The sequence below is a fragment of the Antechinus flavipes genome, chromosome 2 (genome assembly GCF_016432865.1).
Source record: "Antechinus flavipes isolate AdamAnt ecotype Samford, QLD, Australia chromosome 2, AdamAnt_v2, whole genome shotgun sequence".
Taxonomy (NCBI): domain Eukaryota; kingdom Metazoa; phylum Chordata; class Mammalia; order Dasyuromorphia; family Dasyuridae; genus Antechinus; species Antechinus flavipes.
This window is the reverse complement of record NC_067399.1, coordinates 48,561,836-48,584,083: the sequence shown is the minus strand read 5'-3', so window position 1 is coordinate 48,584,083 and position 22,248 is coordinate 48,561,836. Positions and strand designations below refer to the sequence as shown.

General features: G+C 38.1%; 1 protein-coding gene across 1 annotated transcript in view; it reads left to right on the top strand.

The window, feature by feature from the left end:
* Nucleotides 1–22,248, top strand: part of TANGO6 (transport and golgi organization 6 homolog) — a 189,721-nt gene that overhangs the window by 47,330 nt on the left and 120,143 nt on the right. The window contains exons 10-12 of the mRNA XM_051974727.1: nucleotides 6,012–6,138; nucleotides 7,360–7,551; nucleotides 10,731–10,865. Coding sequence (XP_051830687.1) covers nucleotides 6,012–6,138; nucleotides 7,360–7,551; nucleotides 10,731–10,865 — 454 coding nt within the window. The remainder of the gene's footprint in view (nucleotides 1–6,011; nucleotides 6,139–7,359; nucleotides 7,552–10,730; nucleotides 10,866–22,248) is intronic.

Below are 22,248 nucleotides of genomic sequence, written 5' to 3'. Positions count from 1 at the left end.
ATATTTGTTTCAACAATTCTTTGAACCATTTTAAACTGGGTATTTTACTTGATTTGATATGAGTTCTAAATATTGAGCCTTAAGAAAAAGAAATCCAAAACACCAAATGGTGATAGAATTCCCTTGGTACTGATTGGAATAACTAGGTTTCTTTGCCAAAGGGATAGAATTGAATGGGCAGCTATTTAAAAAATAGATTGTGAAAAAGAAATAGATTCTTTTACCCTAGAGGAATAGGTGAGGTTTTGTTTTGTTTTGTTATTATTCTGTCATTTATGTTTAAGAATGCTGCTATCTCTAACACTAAGGATAACCCCTCTAGGGCATAATGCAAGTGTTTTAATATATTTATTTTATTATTATTATATCTTTTTATTTTCAAAACATATGCATGGGTAATTTTTTCAACATTGACCCTTGCAAAACCTTCTGTTCCAAATTTTCCCCTTCTTCCCCCCACCCCCTCCCCTAGGTGGCAGCTAGTCCAATACATGTTAAATATGTTAAGGTATATGTTAAATCCAATGTATGTGTACATATTTATACAGTTCTCTTGCTGCACAAGAAAAGTATGATCTAGAAAGAAAAAAAAAACCTGAGAAGGAAAACAAAAATGCAAGCAAACAATAACAGAAAGAGTGAAAATGCTATGTTGTGGCCCATATTCAGTTCCCACAGACCTCTCTCTGGATGTAGTTGACTCTCTTCATTACTGGACATTTGGAACTGGTTTGAATCAACTCATTATTGAAAAGAGCCACGTCCATCAGAATTGATCATCATACAGTATTGCTGTTGAAGTATATAATGATCTCCTTATCCTGCTCGTTTTACTCCGTGTCAGTTCATGTAAATTTCTCCAAACCTCTCTGAAATCATCCTGCTGGTCATTTCTTACAGAGCAATAATATTCCATAATATTCAAATACCATAATTTATTCAGCCATTCTCCAATTGATTCCAGTTTCTAGCCACTACAAAGAAGGCTGCCACAAACATTTCTGCACATATAGTCCCTTTCTCTCCTTTAAGATCTCTCTTTGTGATATAAGCCCAGTATAAACGCTGCTGGGTCAAAGGGTCAAAGTTTTTGAGTATAGTTCCAAATTGCTCTCCAGAATGGTTGGATTCATTCACAGTTCCACTAGCCAAGGTATCAGTGTCCCAGTTTTCCCACATCCTCCTCCAACATTTGTCATTATCTTTTCCTGTATCTTAGCCAATCTGAGAGCTGTGTAGTGGTATCTGAGTTGTCTTAATTTTCATTTCTCTGATCAATAGTGATTTGGAGCACTTTTTCATATTACTAAAAATAGTTTTCAGTTTCTTCATCTGAAAATTTTCTGTTCATATCCTTTGCCCATTTATCAATTGGAAAATGGCTTAATTTTTTATAAATTTGAGTCAGTTCTCTATATATGTTGGAAATGAGGCCTTTAGCAGAACCTTTGAATGTAAAAATGTTTTTCCAGTTTATTGCTTCCCTTCTAATCTTGTTTGCATTCATTTTATTTATACAAAACCTTTTTAATTTAACATAATCAAAATTATCTATTTTGTGATCAATAATGATCTTGTTCTTTGGTCACAAATTCCTTCTCCTCCACAAATCTGAGAGGTAAACTATCCTATGTTCTTCTAATTTATTTATAATCTTATTCTTTATGCCTAGATCATGAACCCATTTTGACCTTATCTTGGTGTACGGTGTTAAGTGTAGATCAATGCCTAATTTCTGCCATACTAATTTCCAATTTTCCCAGCAGTTTTTGTCAAATAGTGAATTTTTATCCCAAAAACTGGGGCCTTTGGGTTTGTCAAATACTAGATTGCTATAGTTATTGACTATTTTGTCCTATGAACCTAATCTATTCCACTGATCAACTAGTCTATTTCTTAGCCAATACCAAATGGTTTTGATGACCTCTGCTTTATAATATAATTTTAGATCAGGTACAACTAGGCTGCCTTTATTTGATTTTTTTTTCATTAGTTCCTTCAAATTCTTGACCTTTTGTTCTTCCAGATGAATTTTGTTGTTATTTTTTCTAGGTCCTTAAAATAGTTTCTTGGGAGTTTGATTGGTATAGCGCTAAATAAATAGATTAGTTTAGATAGCATTTTCATATTTATGACATTTGCCTGACTTATCCAAGACATTTAATATTTTCCCAATTGTTTAGATAAAATCAGATCTTTTAATATTTTAATTTTTTTTAAATAAAGTTTTTTAATAAGAAAGCAAAAGACAAATGTATGGTGTAGTTAATGTTATAGTATCAGTTTGATAATAAAGAATTTATAAATAAAAACTTTAAATAAACCAAAGAGAAGAACAGTACTGTTTGGTTTGTTTTATTTTGGCTGTTTTATTTTTGGAACAACACATATGCTAATTAATAGACTATTTAGCAGCCAAATATTAACACAATAAAACATTGTTACTCAATTTGCTATTATCATGCCCTTTTATTTTAAATAAATATTTATTAAATTAATTTTTTATATTTCTGTCTCTTCCTAATGATGCCCACTCTTTCATAGAAACCTGTTCTGCATTTCCAGTCCATAATCTTTTCCTCTGGAGAAGGAGGCCTATTCCATTCCCATTTTGTGATGTTGGGATTGGACATTGCATATATCAGAGTGCCCATGGTCTTTAAATGTTGTTTTCTTTTACCTTTTTGCAGCCATTTTGTAGGTCTTTTTCTTGATTTTACTCACTTTGTTATTTGTCATTTTGTCTATATTCCTCATAGTCATTGCTGTTTGGTTTAGGAATATCCATTACATTCATGTACTGTAATTTGTTCAGCTGTTCCTTCAAAAAATAGATACTCACTTTGCCTCTAGTTTTTTGCTACTAGAAACATTCTGCTACAAACATTTTTGCACAAATACCTTGGAATATATGTCCAATGATGTGTTAACTGGGTCAAGGAATATATAATTTTATACTTAGATGTAAATAATGAGGCTACTAGAGAGACATCTGGAAGAATTTTAAATGCATTTCAATTTTTTTCTTTGTTTCTTTTTTTTTTTAAATAAGTTAGAGAAAATGTGAGTAATCTAAAGAACTGTAGTTGATAAACTAATTCAAAAACTAAATATCCAGATTACTCACTTCTAAGTGGGTTAAAGATACTCATTGGGAAGTATGATTTTGCTGACTGAAGAAAAATAGCTTAAAATCTTATCTTCTTCTATATCGAGTTTGTAAAACAGAGTTTCTCTCACATGTAACAGGATAAAATAGATGAAAATCCCAAGTTAAATCCTGCCTTAATTGTGTGACTCTGGCAGCCTTCTCTGACTCAGTTTTTTTATCAGCAAAATGAGCTATTAATAGCACTTATTGCATAAAGCTATTGGGAGGATCAAATGAGATAATATTTGTAAAACTTTTTTCATACCTTAAAGCTATATGTAAATATTAACTGTTGCTATTATTTACTTAATAAACTTAGAGAATCTTTCACATAACTAGTTACTTATATCTCTATTATAACTCTCAAATAGGATTAAGTAAATATGAAAGCTACCAAATATATACTTGGCCAACAATGAAATAATTGATAATTATTTATGATATTTTAATGGTGAAAAAGATCTCAGCCACTGTCAAGGTAAAGTATCACTGTAAATTTTGACTTCTCTCTACTTCTAATAATAGTCCCACTGTGTTCAGGATAATAAACAAAGGTGGATTTTTTTTGTTTGTTCTTATGTAACAGTATGTTTTCCCCCAATCACATGTAAAGATATTTTTCAATGTTCATTTTTGTAAGTTTGTGTTCCAAATTTTTCCTCCTTTCCTTCTCTTCTCTTTCTCCAAGATGGCAAGCAATGTAATATAGGTTGTACGTGAACAGTCATTTTAAACATATTTTCATATTTGTTATGTAAAAGAAAAATCATAACAAAAGGGAGAAACCATGAGAAAAAAAAAAGTGAAATATTTACTTCAATCCACATTCAATCTCCATAATTCTTTCTCTGAATGCAGGTGGTATTTTTCATCCCAAGTCTATGGATCACAGTCTCACTGTATTGCTGAGAACAGCTAAGTCATTCACAATTGATCATCACATAGACTTGCTGTTTCTTTGTACTGTGTTCTCTTAGTTCTGCTCACTTCACTCAACATCAATTCATATAAGTCTTTCCAGGCTTTTCTGAAATCAGCCTGCTCATCATTTCTTATAGAACAATAATATCCCATTACATTCATATGCCACAGCTTATTCAGTTATTCCCCAATTGGTGGGCATCTACTCAGTTTCCAATTTCTTGCCACTCCCAAAAGAACTGCTATAAGCATTTTTGCACATGTGGATCCTTTTCTCTCTTTTATGATCTCTTTGGGATATAAATTATACATAGATTTTTTGCAAGAATCCTCTTCTTACTCCCTTATGAAAAGTTTGTAGGGGACTTGTGACAGAAATCATAGTGCTATTCCCAGGTTCCAAAATCTTTTGAATAATAGGCATATCCTACCTACTTCCATTTTACCTATTCTTTTATTAGGATTTTATATTCACTTTCTAATCTCAACTGATCTTTTCACATTTTACTAAACATTGTTTTTCACTTGTATTTTCACATTGTTACTAAGTAAAAATTATCTTTCCCACCTAAGACAGTTGGATTTTGAAGAGTTAGTAGTTATAGAAATGGACCAGTGTACCTCAGAGTGCTGATATTGGTAAACAATTGAGAGTCATAAGTATAATGCCCATTCTCTATAGCTGGGGGGCTTTGTGATCCCAGTTCAGGGAAAAATTCCAATTTTGTCTTTATAACTACTGGGAAAGTAGTCACCTGGGAAAGTCACTAGCTGAACACCTCCTCCTTCCTCTCAGCTCTCTTGAAGTTTACATGTGGGCTATCACACAGGGACCCCCTTCCACTCTTGTTTAAAGTGCCCCGTGGCAGCTCTCAAGGCTGAGTGTCATGTACCTGATCAGCTCTAGGCCCGATATCACAAGCCTCCATCAAGTTTCCTGACAGGTTGGGTAAGGAAGTCTAGGAAGGATTTAGGATCTATTAGATTGAGCAGGATGTCAGAGAGAGGTGACAAAAGATGGAGAGGAAGCAGTTCTCTTGGGAATAGGATAATTCATCTAGAAGCCCCTTTCATTTTCTTTTCCTTTGCCAATGGTCCTCTGATAACCCCTGGGAGGTTTACAGACAAAGTTGAGCAAACATCAGGGAAGGAGAGTAGGGAAAATCTTATGGGGACTTGGTGTGCTTTGGGAAGAAAGAGCGTCTTCTCCCTTCCGTGGGAGCATCCCCACTTTAGCTTCTACCCATTTTTGTTTGTTTCAGATGTTTGTAGGAGGCTAGTCCAATACATTTCTCCTAAGAATGAAAGAGTAGGGACTTTAGAAAATGAGAAGTAAGGGGATTTAATGGAACAATCTGCCGGATTGATCCTTTTAGTTTTAAGGAATTCAGGTGGGACAGTAAACTAGAAAGGAAGATCAAATCCAGCCATGTACTTTTCCTAGATGTGTGACCCATGGTAAGTCATTTAAGGGCTGCCTGCCTCACTTTCCTAAACTGAAAAGTGGGGATCATGATAGCACCAACCTCATAGCATTTTTGTGAGGATCACATGGGATTTTATATTGTGTGTGTGTGTCCACACATATATTTATGTAGGGAGAGAGAGAGTGAAAAAGAAAGCTTTGCAGTCCTTAGGACAACATATAATTTATTTTTATATGGATATGTATTTATTTAAGTCATATGTATTATTTGTATAGACTTAAGCAAGTGATTATGTTTATAGGTCAGTAACTTCATTATTGACAATTAATCATTTGAATTTTCTCTATGGGAAATATTATAGGTATAGTTCATAAGGTTATTGAAATTTTCCCCCAATTTGAAATGCTAATTCTGTATAGAAGTTAAGTGTTGCTTTAGATAAATGTGGGATTCTTTTTTAAAGTTCCGCCTGTAGGTAGTACTGATGTAGTAAATGTCGTCCTGCCTTGCAGTGATGAGGATGAGGTTCTGTATCAGAAAGTGGTGTCCGAGCAGGAACAGGCGGAGTTTCTGGTGGAGCTGCTGTCGCAGTGTCAGGAGAGCGGCCTGGCCGGGGACTTCTTCATCTGCTGCTTGGAGGTAAGAGTCAGATGCACCCTGGAGCAGCAGCGCCCAGGGGACCCCATCCCTGAGTGGAGCCCTGAGGCATCCCATGGGGGCCCTCCTTACGGCTCTCTGCCCCACTACCAGAGCAGCTGGAGTAGGAAGCAGGCCCGTGGCAGCCCTCTATTAGATGGGAAGGAGGAGGATCCTTCTTCAGCCCACAGAAGTCATCTGTAACTCTGCTTCTTTCCACAACGGGCTCAGTGCTCATTTTAGATCTGAACCCGATCCTGTCTGGCACAGGCTTAATATTCACTCTGGGTGGATAGGAAAGACCTTTCCAAAGGCAGTAAGAGTTTTGCAATTATTTTATTTTTAAATTTTTAAATTTTTTTTAATTGAAGTTTTTTATTTTCAAACATGTGCAAGGATAATTTTTTTCAACATTGGCCCTTGAAAAACCTTGTGTGCTTTTGCGGTTATTGAGTCTGACTGTTGTTTTGTCAGGGAGGAACCCTAGAACCTGGCTGTCTTGTGTCCACTTAGAAGCTTTACAATGCCTGCTCTCAGAGGGAATCAAGGCTGCTGCCCCTTTCTTCATCTTCCCTGTGTTCTTGTGCCTTGAGGTCTTCCATAGCTGGAGGATGCTTCCATGGCTGTCTTCTTGCCCTCCTTTCCCTGTCCTGTGGGAGGAGGACATGGTGCTCCTGGAGCATCCGTGGGGAGGAGAAGGTTGGGGCGACAGGAGGTGGGAGCCCCTCTGAGGTGACATTGTCTCAGCACAGGTTCCCCTCACAAGCATGGGAGGCATCTCAGCTCCTGCATCTTCTCAGCCGTCGATTTTATTTCATCCCAGGGACTTTGTTCTGAGCCCTTTCATCTCGATGACCCGCAGGTTAAGGTTTTGTCCCTTCCAGCAGTGTTTGCATTTTCATGGGCATCTCGGGAAATACCCGAAGGAATGAACGCCTAGCGCCAGATGTGAGGCCCCGAGACCTTCTGTGTTGGTTTTGTCTCAGAGCCCTGGCAGCTGTGGCATCTCCTGGCAGCTGGCTCGGGGTGGGGGGGGTGATAGCAGGATCCTTGAGAGAGACCCGGGCAGTAAGTGCCAGGTACCACAGCGATGATCTGCTGAGCAGTAATGGGGCTGTGGGCATTGCTATGAGAATGGCTCACTCGGATTACAGGGTCTGAGTCTCTGACATTCCTGTTAACCTGGCTTTGGGGGCCACCTTCTGTCTTGCTCTGCTCTTCCAGGAGCTGACACATGTAGCGGTGGAGAAGGAAGCCAAACCTCCCTCCAAGCCCTTCTCCCACCGAAGCCTCTTGGCCTTGGAGGAGTACCAGCGGGCTCTGGTCGAAGAGCAGGAGAAGAAGCTGCTGACCTTGCAGGTGGTGGCCGTTCTGTGTGAGAGGATGTCCGAGACGGTCTTTACCAGCATCAGCCAGGTCAGTCAGGCCAGAGGAGGACAGGAATGCCCCAGGCTGGCTTGTTGGGAAAAGAGTCCTGGAGGGGGACAGGGAAGTAGCAGCAGTGCTTGTCACTGATGGCCTTTCCTCTTCTCTCAGAGGAGTGAATGATACTGGCAGATAACTGTGTAACAGGCTTGCTGTTTTGTAAAGCCACCAAACGACACATAAATGTGTGAAATTATTGCTCCTAAGCATATTCTAAAAAATCTGATTTCTCTTTATCACTAATGACAATGACGGTTCTTTAGATTTTTCAATAACTTTTCCTCTTCACATTGTGCTCATTTAATTTTTATCTCCACTCACTCCTAGGGTATTTGAAAGTGTTCTAAGGAAATATTTGCAAATCAATAATATAAGAACTTTACCAATTTAAATCTATATTTGTAGGCGTATAGGAAGTTTTGGGAGCATAGTTCTTTGAAGAGATGAGATCTTGAGTGGGTAAGGGGAAAAAAAGCTATTCCATACTTTATCCAATGGTTGAAAGGTCTAGAAACTGTCATTATGTCTCTAATGTAAATATGTAATATCACTATCACAATAAGACAATAATATAGACTGAAAAATAAGACACAATTAATAATGTAACAAATACTCACAAAATATTAGCCAAAATGCAGGAATGTAGACTAGAAAGCTTGCGTAGTCTTGGGCTATGTCATGAGAGGCAAAGTATACAGAGTGAGGGAAGGGATAAATTTTGGTACTGTGTCCAGTCCTGGGGATCATATTGGAGGGAGGACATGGATCATCCAGAGAGGGTCTAAAGGAGGGCCTGTGGTATGATGACAGGCCTCAGAGCCAGGCCATAGGAGGGAGTTGAAGGAGTTGGGGTGGGAAGGGACATAAGGTCTCTTGTCGGGTATTTGAAGGGCTCTCAAGAGAGCTTGGTTTTTCTTTTCCATTCTGGATTGAGAACCGAGAGTGATGAGAGTGGAAGTTGCAAAGAGGCATCTTTTGGCCTGAGCCATGGAACATTGTTGTGATTAAGTGTCCAGCAGCGGAGGGTGATCCCTCTGGGCCTGTTACAGAGGCCCTTCTTGTTCAGGGAAAAATCATTCTCAGCAGTAACCTTGGAGGTTCTTTAAAACTGATGGGTCTGGGATAAATTAAGGACCAGAATGAACTGTATGGCCCTGCATGTAACTTAAAAATTTTGAAATCCCAGTTTTATCTACCAGGCAGCATTCTATTATGTTTCCTGATAGGAAAATTTGTATTCACCCATAAACTCTTATATCTTCTACCTCTCTAAAAACATTATTTATATTGATGGCTGCTTCTCCAACACTCATTCTTTGAATTAACTCATCCTTAACTCATCCCCTCCAGGTAATTTTTCCCTACTGTACTGACATGAACTCTCTAGAGGCTTTATTACCCAAACCGAAGATCTTTGACTCAGAATATTTCTGGAAATGGAAACAGTATAGTACTGCTATAACCTGATTTTATACCTTCATCCATAACACTTTATAAAAGAATAGTGACAATAGGATAACAATGAAGGGCAAGACGCCTTCCTTTTTCCTCATCCCAGCCTTTTGTAATACATGCAAGATACCATCCTGTCCTAGCTCCTTCTGATGGGACCCCCATGCCTCCTCCTGCCCCTGCCTGCTGCGAGGTGGGACTCCCAGGGCTTCAGAGGATGAAACTATCACCACCTGCTTCTGGGTTGGACTTCAAGGAAGGATTGCAAGCAGTCTCATCACATGTCCACGCCCACCCCCAGTGGTCTTCTGGCCAGCGACTGATACTCTGTTGGACTCCCTCTTCAAGGTTTAGCATCCCCACGACTTTAGACTCTCCTTGTCACAGAATCTCTGAACCCCAGGATGTGGAAGCACAAATCCTACTCCCCTCCTCCAACATTTCCTTCCTCCTATTCAGTTCGTTCCTCACCCATCCCCTAGTGCCCCACTTCAGATCTGTCTGCTTTCTTGCCTGCTCCATAATTATCAAGTTTTCTTTTATGTTAAGCCTCTTCCTTTTTCACGTCTTCCATCTTCTGTTATTCACAGAAGCCTGGCTCCCTCCTGATAACACTGCTTCCTTTAACATTCTTTTCTATACTATCCATATTCTTATGAGTCCCCTATTCAGTGGTCATCATGGGGGAATGCGCATGCTCCATGCTCCCCCGTCCCCTTCTGATTCTCCCTCTACCACCTACTCAACACCATCTCTCCTTCTTGAGGTTTGCATTATTCAGATTTATTACCCAGTTCATATCCAGATGGCCATAATTCAGCCACCTCTAGAATATTCTCTCTTGTTGTAGTCAGTGAGTTTAGTGCCTGACTCAGTATTTTTCTCCTCCCTAATTCCTGCCTTCTTTGTGGGGGACTTCTTCAATATTCCTACTTTTCAATTACTTAGTTTCCTCATTCCTGTTCTCACCAACATCCCACTTCCATATTAACAAACTGTGAGTTCCTTTATCTGTTTGGAGGTAAAGGAAATAACAAAACTAACCAGTTGGGTCTTTCCTCCAGTGATTTATGTTCTTGAGTTTATCTAATACTGGTCTACTATTTTTGATTGCTTATTTTTAAAAAAGTTATTAATCTTTTGTTTTATACCTTGAAGACTGTAGGGTACACACAAACTTGTGAAAGAGATTTCATGTTGATTCTTTGTCTTGAAACCCTCCAAACAAACTTGAAAGGGTTTTGTTAATAAGGTTTATAATGTTTGACATCCCTGGAGACAGGGAACTTTTTTGATCTTTTACTTGAAATTTCTTGCTAAAATTGACTAGGCAACAAAGGTGATAACTGCTCTGTATATTAAATTCAAAGTGTTACATAAAAATAAGATACTGCTGGTATAAAGTGTTACATAAAAATAAGATATTGCTGTTATGTCTTCTGATATTTTGCACCCAGGGGCATTTTATAATAACTGTTGTTTTATACTCCAGCAACACAGTTCCTGGTATGGAATAATTGCTTAATAAACACTTGTTGACTTAACTTCTTACATCCTTCTGCTCGATGGTTCATTGTCTTGATTGTTCTTAACTGCTTCTGCAAAATATCTTTTGCTTAAAGGCATTTAATAGATTTATAAATCTATTTTTTTTAAACAAGAGTTTCAGGAATGTTTTTGTAACTTGCCAGTGATTTTAAATTTCTTTTCTATGGCAGGTGGTGGAATTTGTAGCAGCAACATTGAAGAGAGCATGTCTTAGCTTAACCCAAGAGTTAGAGAGTACTGTGGAAGCACAGACTTTGAGTATGTCAATGGGACTGGTGGCTGCCATTTTGGGAGGAGCTGTTCAGGTAAGTTGTATAAATTAAGACAGCTTTATTAGGAGGCAAAATGGGAGAAAATAAAGATATGATTTACTTCCCTCCCTCATTTGAAATGGGAATGGACATTTTAAGGGGCATTCTTTATGACTTGGGTGAACAATCCTGCCTCAGAAGAATTTCCCACAGATTAAGAGAGTAGGAAATTCCTCCTATTTCTTGAAGACTTCATTTGATCTCAAACTTCTACCTAAAGGGAACAGAACAACTGGAAGTACAAAGATTGGGGGGTTGCATTTGGGGTAAGACTTCTTGACTTATGTAAAATCATTTTACTTTTCAGCCTCAGTTTTCTCAATTGTTAAGAGACAAGTTGAAATTGTAGATTACATCGGGAAAACTTGGGCTAAGTTCCTGTCAATCTCACATCCTGTCATTACTTGACTATCCCAGTAGAGGTAGTTTCCTTATTTCAGTGATAACAGTGAAATCTTAGAGCCAGGTTCCACCTTTTCCCTGAAATAGGAATAATAATACCTGTGTTTCCTGGAATTGTGATAAGGAAAGCATTTGGTTTTCTTGTTTTGGATTTTTTTTTAAGTTTATTTTCAATTCCAATTTTTTTTTCTTCCTCTCCCCTGCCATTTGAGAAGCAAGCAATATTGATACATTGAATTCATTATACATATGAATTCATGCAAAACATATGAAGTTTTGCAAAACATACTTCCACATTAGTCATATTGTAGGAGAAAAAAAGGAAGAAAAATAAATGAAAAAATATGTAGTTCTATTTCATTTAAACTTTATCAATTCTTCCTCTGGAAATGGATAGCATTCTTCATCATGAATTCTTTGAAATTGCCTTGGATCATTGTTTTGATCAAAGTAGCTAAGTCATTCACAACTGATCATTATTATAATATTCATATAATTGTATATGGTGTTCTCCTGGTTCTGCTCACTTCACTTTTCATCAGCTTAGATAAGTCTTCCCAGGTTTTTTCTGAAACTATCCCCTCATTATCATCTTATAAGACAATATTCTATTGCAATCATATACTACAACTTGTTCAGCCATTCCCCAGTTGATGAGGAATTTCCTATTCTCTGGCCTCACAAAAAGAGCTATTATGAATATTTTTCTGCAAATAGAGCCTTTCATTTTTTTTCTTTGATCTCTTTAGGATAGTACACATGTATAACCTATGTCAAATTGCTTGCCTTCTCAGTGACAAGGGGTGAAGAAAAAGAGGGATAAAATTTGAAACTCAAAATTTAGAGGAAAAAAGAATGTTAAAATTGTTTATACATGTAATTAGGAAAAATAAAATATTAAATAAGATTTTTTTAAAAGGGGATATACACAGTTTTATGTCCTTGTGGGCATAGTTCCAAATTATTCTCTAGAATGGTTGGACTAGTTTCCAGCTCCATCGACAGTGCATTAGTGTCCTCCACTTTCCATATCTCCTCTTTTTTGTCATGTTACCAATCTGATGGTGAGAGGTAACCTCAGAGTTGTTTTAATTTATATTTCACTAATTATTGGTGAGTTAGAGTATTTTTTCACATGACCATTGATAAGTGATTTCTTCTTCTGAAAACTGCCTGTTCATATCCCTTGACCCATTTATCAGTTGAGAAATAGTTCTTATTTTTATAAATTTGGCTCAGTTCTCTATATATTTGAGAAATGAGGTTTTGATCAAAGAAGATCACTATAAATTCACTCCCTCTACTAAGTTTCCTGCTTTCTAATTTTGGCTGTATTAGTTTTGTTTGTGTAAAAAATTTTAAAATTTAATTTAATCAGAATTATTTATTTTAACTCCTATATTCCTCTCTATTTCTTGTTTGGTCATGAAGGTCTCCCTTTATCCATAGATCTGACATATAATTTTTGAGAAAAGCCCAATGTAAATCTAAACAGGTCCATAGATGGGAGTTATTTTGCTGTTCCTTTGGCCTTTCAGACTTAGACACAGACTATCTTAGAAATCTTGTTCTGTATTGGTATTATACATCTTAATACCAATTGTTCAGCGGGCCATCTAGAATCTAATTCTTTTTCCTTTCATTGCTGTCCAGAGACAGCTTTAACCAAAGATTCTGACCCTCCTGGTCTTCTGGCTTTTTAGAACTGTAGCTACTTTGAAGATCCCCAGCTAAAAACTGGTACTATTATCACATTTATTATAATGTAGAAGCTTTGTCTCCAGCCACTTTCAAAGATGAGTGCCTTTAAAATGCCTTGGGATATCAGATCAGTTGTATTAGGTTAGGCAAGTGCCATGAGGAGGCATTTTCATTCAAGTGATCTTAAATCTGACTCTATCCCAGTCTATACTAGAATAAACTCAGTAATTAACATGGAGCTTTCTCAGCGAAATAATATTCATTTTTGAAGATTCTGATTCTTGGAATATTGGTTTTTGTTTCAATTTAATTCAACAAGCACTCATCAAGATCAACTTCAAGGCAGGTGGAAAGGCTAGGTGGTCCTTAGGGGGCAGATTGAAAGGCCTAATGATTTTTTAGGTGTATTAGCCAGTCAGATGACAAAGCCTGTGTGTGTGGAGGGCATATCAGAGGGCAGATGGTAAACCCTGGGAGTCCTTAGGATATAGTAGCAAGGCAGCTGAAAAGAGAATAAAACATACACATAAATAATTGAAATTCAAGTTGGAATAATGATAAATGATATAGCCAAGCTCAAATAAGGATGGATGACATTGGGTAGGAAAGGATTGCTTTTAGATGGAAGAAGAAAAATGAGATCCAGGGAGAGAATGGGAGATTTTTGAAGAGAATTAAGCAGGTGGAAATATGGAGACAATCCATTTTATTGGTGAGAACCTGTTCAGGTATTTCCCTACATTTTGTCCTATTGGGAAAGGGATTGCATCGATATTTTTCTCTTGTCCATCCTCCACTCAGTTGTCAGTGATTTTCCTGAAATGCCAATTTGACCATTTTATTCCCTAATTAAGAAATTCCAGTGGCTTCCACTTACCTGTAGGATCAAGTAAGAACTCTTCAGCCCTTCACAGCCTGGCCTCCTACTGCCTTTCCAGCCCCAGCCCCTCAGCGTGCCTCACTCCACTGGCCCCTTTTCTGTTCCTCATCTCCCACTCCAGCCAATTGACACTTGGAAGGTCCTTGTCTTCCCCTCTCCCCCTTGGCCTCTGCTCCCACTTTACCTTCTGTAGAAGCCCTGCTCCTGGGGACTTTTCATTGAGATCTAGAGAAAAATAAATGTGCATGTCTATCTCTAGAGTGTGACCACTGCATGTTCTCTCCCCCATTAGATAGAACCTGAGCTTTTTCAGGGCAGGGACTGTGATTTTGCCTTTCTTTATGTCCTCAGTGCACAGAGTAAGCTGCTGATAAATGCTTGTTGACTGATTATAGAGGCGAGGCCTTCCTCTCAATTGTTCAGCATTCTTTACTTTATGTTTTTCTTGGAGGATGGACCTTTTTAATCTCTCTGTTTAGGGGCTCCCATTTCAGAATTGCCAGTCGTACATGGAATACACATACACAATTTAGATAATGACGAAATAGGGTATTTTGCCTTGTTTTTGTATTTTTGGAATGTGTGTGAGTATGTGTTTACCATTAGGTTGAGGAGGGATTGATTTTTGTGTTGGCCAATTTGAACACTTATTTTTAAGTTATTTATTATATATTCTATTTTTGCTCTTTTCAGACTTTGAGACTTTTCCTTTTCCTTCCTAAATGTATTCAGTTAAGGTGAATATCAGAATTTGGAGAAAATATTACTAAGTAGACAACTCTTTCACTCCCAGTTAATCTTCTAAAGGGCAGGGAACCTTCCTTGGCAAAAAAATCCGAGTGAAGTCTTCCTTGTCTCTGCCCCCAAGATCTCACAGGATCTCCCTTGTCTACTTGGTCTGCCAGACACTCCTATTTATGGACAACTGTGTCCCTCAGCAGGATTCTTCAGAGCTTTCCCACTCCCATGTCAAGACCCACCTGCACTCAAACCTGGCTCTGTTTGCTATCCCCGGGCTATGGAAACTAACTGATTGAAAGCAGTGGTCCAAGCCAGAGCTCGTCAGTAGCAGCTCATCCTAGCTTACTGCTCCTGCCCCGCTCTGGGCTTGCCTGCTCCCTGCCAGCCTGGCCGAACCGTACTCTCTCTCCCATCCAACTCACCGAATCCTCTGCTCTGCCTCACTGCAGCGGGCCCTTCCTTGTGACACACTGGGATCCTCCCCCGGGCGTCCACCGTCAGACAGCACATAAAAGGTTTCTCCGTGCTCCTCCCTCACATACCAAGAGCCTGGTTGGTTCCATGCGCTGCTTAACCCTCCTCTCCATGACTGCTAAGGAGTCCAGAAGATGACCTGCTGCTCCGAGCTGCCACGGCCTGGGTGCCTGGCTTGTTCTCCTATAGGAGAACATCTACTGAGTTCCCTGTGTCCCATAAATATAAAAAACAGTGCTCTGTTCCTTGTTACTGGTATCCAGATGACTAAGGCTAATTTGATGAACTAAGATGTTAATGGAATAAGAGATTAATGGTTTCAGTAGCCTTTGCATTTGTAATAGGGATTATTAATGCTTGACTTTAAAAGAATGATTAATTATATGCATATAATTTGACAAGTTAATAGGGAGAAAGGTCAAAGGACAATATTTTTAACACCCTTCTCTTCACAATCTGGCCCCTTTCTATTGTCCTAGTCTTTTTACATTTTATGCTCTTCCATACTGACCTTCTTTGCTGCTCCTGGGACAGAATCTTCCATCTCCTGACTCTGCATTTTCATTGGCTGAGCTTCCTGCCTGGCAGGAATGCCTCCCTCCTCACCTTTCCCTTTCAGCTTCCCTGGCTTCCTTCTGGATTCAGCTCAAATTTCAACTTTTATGAGATCTTACCCACCCTGCAGCTAGTAGTATCTTCCCTCTAAGATCATTCAGTCAACACTAATTTTTTTATTAATATTTTATTTTTTCCAATTACATGTAAAAACAATTTTTGACATTCATTTTTAAAAAGTTTTTAAGTTTCACATTTTCTTCCTTTCTCCCTAAAAATATAATAACTTAAAATAAGTTATATATATGCAATCATGTAAGTCTGTCATCATTTATAAAGGGCCTACTATTTGTCAGGCACTGTGCCAAACTGTGGGAATCCCATATCTTTTATATTGTATGTGTGTGCATAATATATGTACATATGTTTTATGTTATGTATATGTTTTATACATGTCTGTGTGAGGCACTGGCTCCCAGGATGACCTGAGTTGTAAAGACCAAAATAGTAATTGTGGAGTGCTTGGCACAGTAGATGGGCACACGGTAACGGATATATAAATGTTAGCTATTAAATGGACGTCTGTTCTGCCCTCATGTAAGAGTACTAACGTAGTGTGTGAATTTAGGGGAGCAAAGCATTTGTCCTGGCTCCCACTTTCATAGATGAGATCAGACTTTACTGGTTTTTCCCAAAGGCCGTTGAGTTGACTTAGTCTAGAAGCTGTTATGCTCAACAGAGCCTTGGGAGCTGATTGATTCTTCTCCACATAAGTCTGTACCATGTCCTTGCACTGCCAGGTCAGAAGTGCCAGGTTGGGGGTATTCGCAGGGTACCAACTACCAGGTGAAGTTTACAAGGGGAGCAGACCATTATTATTTCCTACCGATGCCTTGAAAAATTTCAGCTATTACATGGGCAGCTGCCTGGTGTCTCTGGGTATTAGGCCTGATGTTGATGACGGGTTGTATGGCAAGGGGAGCAATGCTGGGCACCCGTGTCAGTGATCCATCTGATGAGGAAGACTCTCAGGGAACGGAGACCCAGGAGCAGCCTTCTGAGCACTTAGGCTTTGGGGAGCTTCTCGTTTACTGGACCAAGCACACACTTGTCCGTTGTCTTTCTAAACTTGGAGAAGGTTGAATTCTGTTTACTCTTATGTTGACTCCAGGGGTCACTGAGGAAGATTTTTATCTGTTTCAAATCACTCTTAAGTACTTGGCACAATTGTTTTAATATCTTCCTGGATGACGAATAGACAACTCCCAAATAGGCACTAGTCCTCAAGTCTTTTCTTATTTGGCACAGGTTTAAAGATTATTTCCCAAAATGACATTCATTATAAAAACCCATTTTCTTTCTATTCTGTTCTTTTCTCTCCTGGTCCTGAGAATATGCCCTGTAGGAATAATCTAGCTTCATTTTTTTCTAGTGCAGAGTTCAGAATTTAAAACTGGGAAATAGAAGAAAAAAGAATGTGCAGCTAAATTAGGTCACTACCGAAGATCAAATGGCATAATATTTGTAAAAAAGCATTTATTACCATGCTTGGCACATAGTAAGTGCTTATTAAATGCTTATTCTCTTCCCTTTCCTAGAGTCATATTTAGGCATAAGATTTTATTTATTTTATAGAGCTTTGAATATAATAGGTATTCCATAAATAATTATTAACTAACTGTAAGCCTGAAAAAAGATTAACCTACCATTCTACCCAGTAAAAACCCAATAGATCAAGACTTAATTGTCTACACTGAAAGAAAGGCTTAGTGGACAGAGAACTGGCCTTGAAGCCAAAAGAACCTGGGCTCACTTCCTGACTCTGACCTAATCAAGCCAAATGACCCAGCTCAATTAACTCAATCTCACACTGGTAACTGGCCTTGCAGAGGGAATTTCCTCACCTGGGAGCCCTCTACCAGTGAAATCACCAATCTACTCTCTTTCCTGCTGTTCAGAATTCATCAGCGCTCTCTGGAGCTCAATTGCATTTTTATCCTGGGTCTCACTTGCTGTGTGTCACATGTGATACTCTGCGCCTTTGTTTGGGATGTCTTCTCTGCCTGCAATGATTTCCTTCCTGATCTCCAAATCTTAAAATCCCCAGCTTCCTTTACGGAATGGTACCCTCCCCAATCCCCCAGCAGGCTTTTCTTGCTCTACCCTCCCCAATAAGGCTACCTTTAGTGTACTCTGTGTTTCTCCCCCACGTCCTGATTGCTGCATATGCTTTTCCCCATTGGATTGGGAACTCCTTGAGGACAGGGACTGGTTTTGCATTTTCCTTATATTCCCAGCCTTTAATAACACAGTGGTTGGCACATAATAAGACCTTATTACACATTTGTAGATTGGTGATGTATCTTAAAGCATATATATCCAAAGCTGGAAGGAACTTTAGAGGTCATATAGATTTATCACCTTTCTCTTTAGAGGCAAGGACCTCACTGTGGTCCAGAGATCTAAAGTAAGTTTTCCAAGGTTTTGTTTTTTTTCTAACACAAAAAATTTCCATAAAACTCATGTAAAAGAAAACATTGCCTCCCTCCCCCCAAAAAAAACCTCAAGAAAAATAGTTTTTAAAATGCTTCAATCTGTAATCTGACATTCAGTTCTTTCTCTGTATGGATAGAATTTTTCATCATAAGTTTATTGTTTCAGGGTGGTCTTGAATCATTGTATTGCTGAAAATAGTAAAGTCATTTATGGCTGGTCATCCCACAACATTGTTATTAGTTTGCACATAGTACTTTTCATTTTTCATGAGCTCATGAAGCATTTTCTAGATTTTTCTGAGAGCATTCTGCACATCATTTCTTATAAAACAATGGTATTCCATCATAATCACATAGCACAATTTATCTAGTAATTCTCCAATTGATAGGTAGCCCCTCACTGTCCAATTCTTTGCCTTGAGAAAAGAGCTGCCATCAATATTTCTGTATATATAGCTCCTTTTCCTTTTTTTTTTAAATCTCTTTTGGGATTCATGCCTAGTAGTAATATTATTAAGTCAAAGGATGTGTATGATTTTATAGCTCTTTGGGCATTTTTTATATATTTTGATCATTTATCAGTTGGGGAATGGTTCTTATTTTTGTTATAAATTTGATTTAGTTCCCTTTACATTTGAGAAAAGAGGCCTTCATTAGACAAACTTTTGTCAAAATTCTTTTCATAATTACTATTGCTAACTGCATTCCCCCTCCCCCATTTATTCTATTCTCTCTTTCCTTTTACCCTGTCCTTCTTCAAGTGTTTTGCTTCTGACCATCCCCTCACCTGATATATCCTCCCTTCAATAATCCTCCTTCCTTCTCATAGTCCCTTCCCCTCTTATTTTCCCTCAGGGTGAGATAGATCTCTATATACATATTGAGTGTGTATATTATTTCCTTTTTGGGCCATTTCTGACAAGAGTAAGTTTTACTCACTTGCCTCTCTCCCTTTCTTCCCCTCCACTCTTTCTTGCCTCTTTTATGGCAAATAATTCATACCATTTTACTTGTCCCTTTTCCTTTCTCTTGATACATTCCTTTCTCATCTCTTAGTTTATTTTTTTTTAGATATTATCCCTTCATATTCAACTCATTCTTGTGCTCTCTGTCTATATACTCTTTCTAACTACCATAATAATGAGAAAGTTCTTAGAGTTATAAATATCATCCTTCCACATAGGAATATAAACAGTTAAATCTTATCAAATCCCTTATGATATCACTTTCCTGATTACTTCCTTATGCTTCTTCCAAGTCCTCTATTTGAAAATCAAATTTTCTATTTATCGCTGGTCTTTTTATCACAGATGTTTGAAATTCCTCTATTTCATTGAATGTCTACCTTTTCCCTTGAAGTATTATGTACTCAGTTTTGCTAGGGTGGTGATTCTTGGTTGTAATCTTAACTCCATTGCTCTCCAGAATATCATATTCTAAACCCTCTGGTCCTTTAATGTAGAAGCTGCTACATCTTGTGTTATCCTGACTGTGACTCCATTATACTTGAATTGTTTCTTTTGGGATGTTTGCAATATTTTCTAGGAGTTCTGGAATTTGGCTATAATATTCCTGGGAGTTTTCATCTTAGGACTTCTTCAAGGAGATGATGAGTGGATTTTTAAAATTTCTATCTTACTACCTCATTCTAGGATATCAGGACAGTTTTCCTTGATAATTTCTTGAAAGGGAGCAGAAAATTAGAAAATGAATAGATTACCATCAATTGGAGAATCACCAAACAAGTTGTGGTATATGAAAGTAATGGAATATTATTGGTCTATAAAAAATGATGAATAAGCTGATTTTTAGAAAGGCCTGGAAAAATTTACATGACCTGATGTAGAGTGAAACAAGCAGAACCAGAAATACATTGTATATAAAAGCAGCAAGAATGTGCAATGATCAACTATGAAAGACTTGATTCTTCTCACTGGTTCAGTGAGCAAAACAATCCCCATAGACTGTTTCCTTCCTTCCTTCCTTCTTTCCTTCCTTCCTTCCTTCCTTCCTTCTTCCTTCCTTCCTTCCTTCCTTCTTTCCTTCCTTCCTTCTTTCCTTCCTTCCTTCTTTCCTTCCTTCCTTCTTTCCTTCCTTCCTTCTTCTTTTCTCTCTCTTTCTTTTTTTTTTCCTGAGGCAGTAGGAGTTAAGTGACTTGCCTAGGATCACAGGGAGCTCTATCCACTATGCCACCCAACTGCCCCTTCCCCATAGACTTTGGATAGAAAATGACATCTACACCCAGAAAAAGAACTGAGGAGACTGAATGTAAATTAATACATGCTATGTTCACTTCTTTTTTTCTGTGTTTTTTAAAAATATCTCCCATGGTTTTTCCCTTTTGCTCTGATTTTTCTCTCCCAATATGATTCCTAAGGCTATATGTATTAAAAATAAATTAAAAGAAAAAAAGACAATTTCTTGAAAGATGATGTCTAAACTCCCCTTTTTTGTCATGGTTTTTAGGTAGACCAGCATTTTAAAATAATCTCTCCTGGATCTATTTTCCAGATCATTTGTCTTTCCAGGGAAATATTTCACATTGTACTCTATTTTTTCATTTTTGGATTTTTTTTTTATTATTTCTTGCTTTTTTATAAAGTCATTAGGTTCCATTTGCTCAATTTTAATTTTTGAGAAATTATTTTCCTCAGTGACCTTTTGTACTTCCTTTCCCATTTAGCCAATTTTGCTTTTTAAGGCATTCTTTTCCTCCTTGGCTTTTTCTATTTCTTTTTGCATCACTCTCATTTCTCTTCCCATTTTTCCTTCTACCTCACTTACTTGATTTTCAAAGTCTTTTTTGAGTTCTTCCATGGCCTAAAACTAATTCTTATTTTTCTTGGAGACTTTAAATGTAGTAACTTTGACTTTATTATCTTCTGAATGTGTTTTATCTTCTTCATCACCATAGCAACTTTTTATGGAAGAATCTTTTTTTTTTCTTTTGCCTGCTCATTTTCCTAGCCTATCACTCAGCTTTTAACTCTTTGATAAAGTAAGGTTCTGTTTCCAGGGTGGAGGGTGCACTATCCCAAGCTTCAGAGGTTTTGAGCAGCTGTTTTCAGAGCTCCTTCTGTGGACCTGACCACAAGCATTTTTTTCTGCCATGGGAATATGAGAAGGGTCCCTGCTTCACTGTGGCTGTAAGTTCCAGTGTGCTAAAGCATCAGAGTCCTTCCTCAGTGCTAGTAGAAAGACCCGCTGTGGGCCGAAGCCCCTGGAAACTGCCACTGCTGTCACTGCTCCTGGTTTGCTAGTTTACCCAGCCTTCTCACCCTAGAGAGACAAACCTTTCCTGCCAAAATTCCAAGCCCGCTTTGGTGTCTCTGGGCTGAGAGGTCTGGACACTACCAGGACTGCTGTGGATTCAGAGGTCCTGAGGCTGGCTCCCACTTTGCTGGTGCCCAGGTTGGGGCTGGGGCTATGCTGGCACAGTCTGCATCCGGATTGTGCTGAACTCCCATCCTAGTGCAACAGACCTTTCCTGCTTACCTTCCTTCACCTCTGTCTCCCTTAGTTTCCTTATTTCTAAAATGAGGATGATAATAGTATCTGCCTCCCAGTGTTGTGAAAGGATGGAATGAGGTGATATTTGTAAGACCCTTTGTAAACCTTGAAATGCTCTTACTGATCTAGCCATTCAGGAGAATAATTTAAACTATTCCTAAAAGGCTACAAAACTGTGTATACCTCACTAATAGGTCTGTACCTCGAAGAGATCAAAGAAAAAGGGAAAGGATCTACTTGTACAAAAACTTGGGGAGACTCCCATGAACTGACACAAAGTGAAGTGAGCAGGACCACAAGAATTTTTTTTTTAATTAAAGCTTTTTATTTTCAAAACATATGCATAGATAATTTTTCAACATTTACCCTTGCAAAACCTTGTGTTCTAGTTTTCCCCCACCCCTCTCCTAGATAGCAAGTAATTCAGTATATGTTAAACATGGTAGAAATATATTTTAAATCCAACATATGCATACATATTTATACAATTATCTTGCTGCACAAGAAAAATCAGATCAAAAAGAAAAAAAATGAGCAAGCAAACAACAATAAAAGAGTGAAAATGCTATGTTGTGATCCACACATATAGTCCTCTCCCTGGGTGTAGATGGCTTTCTTC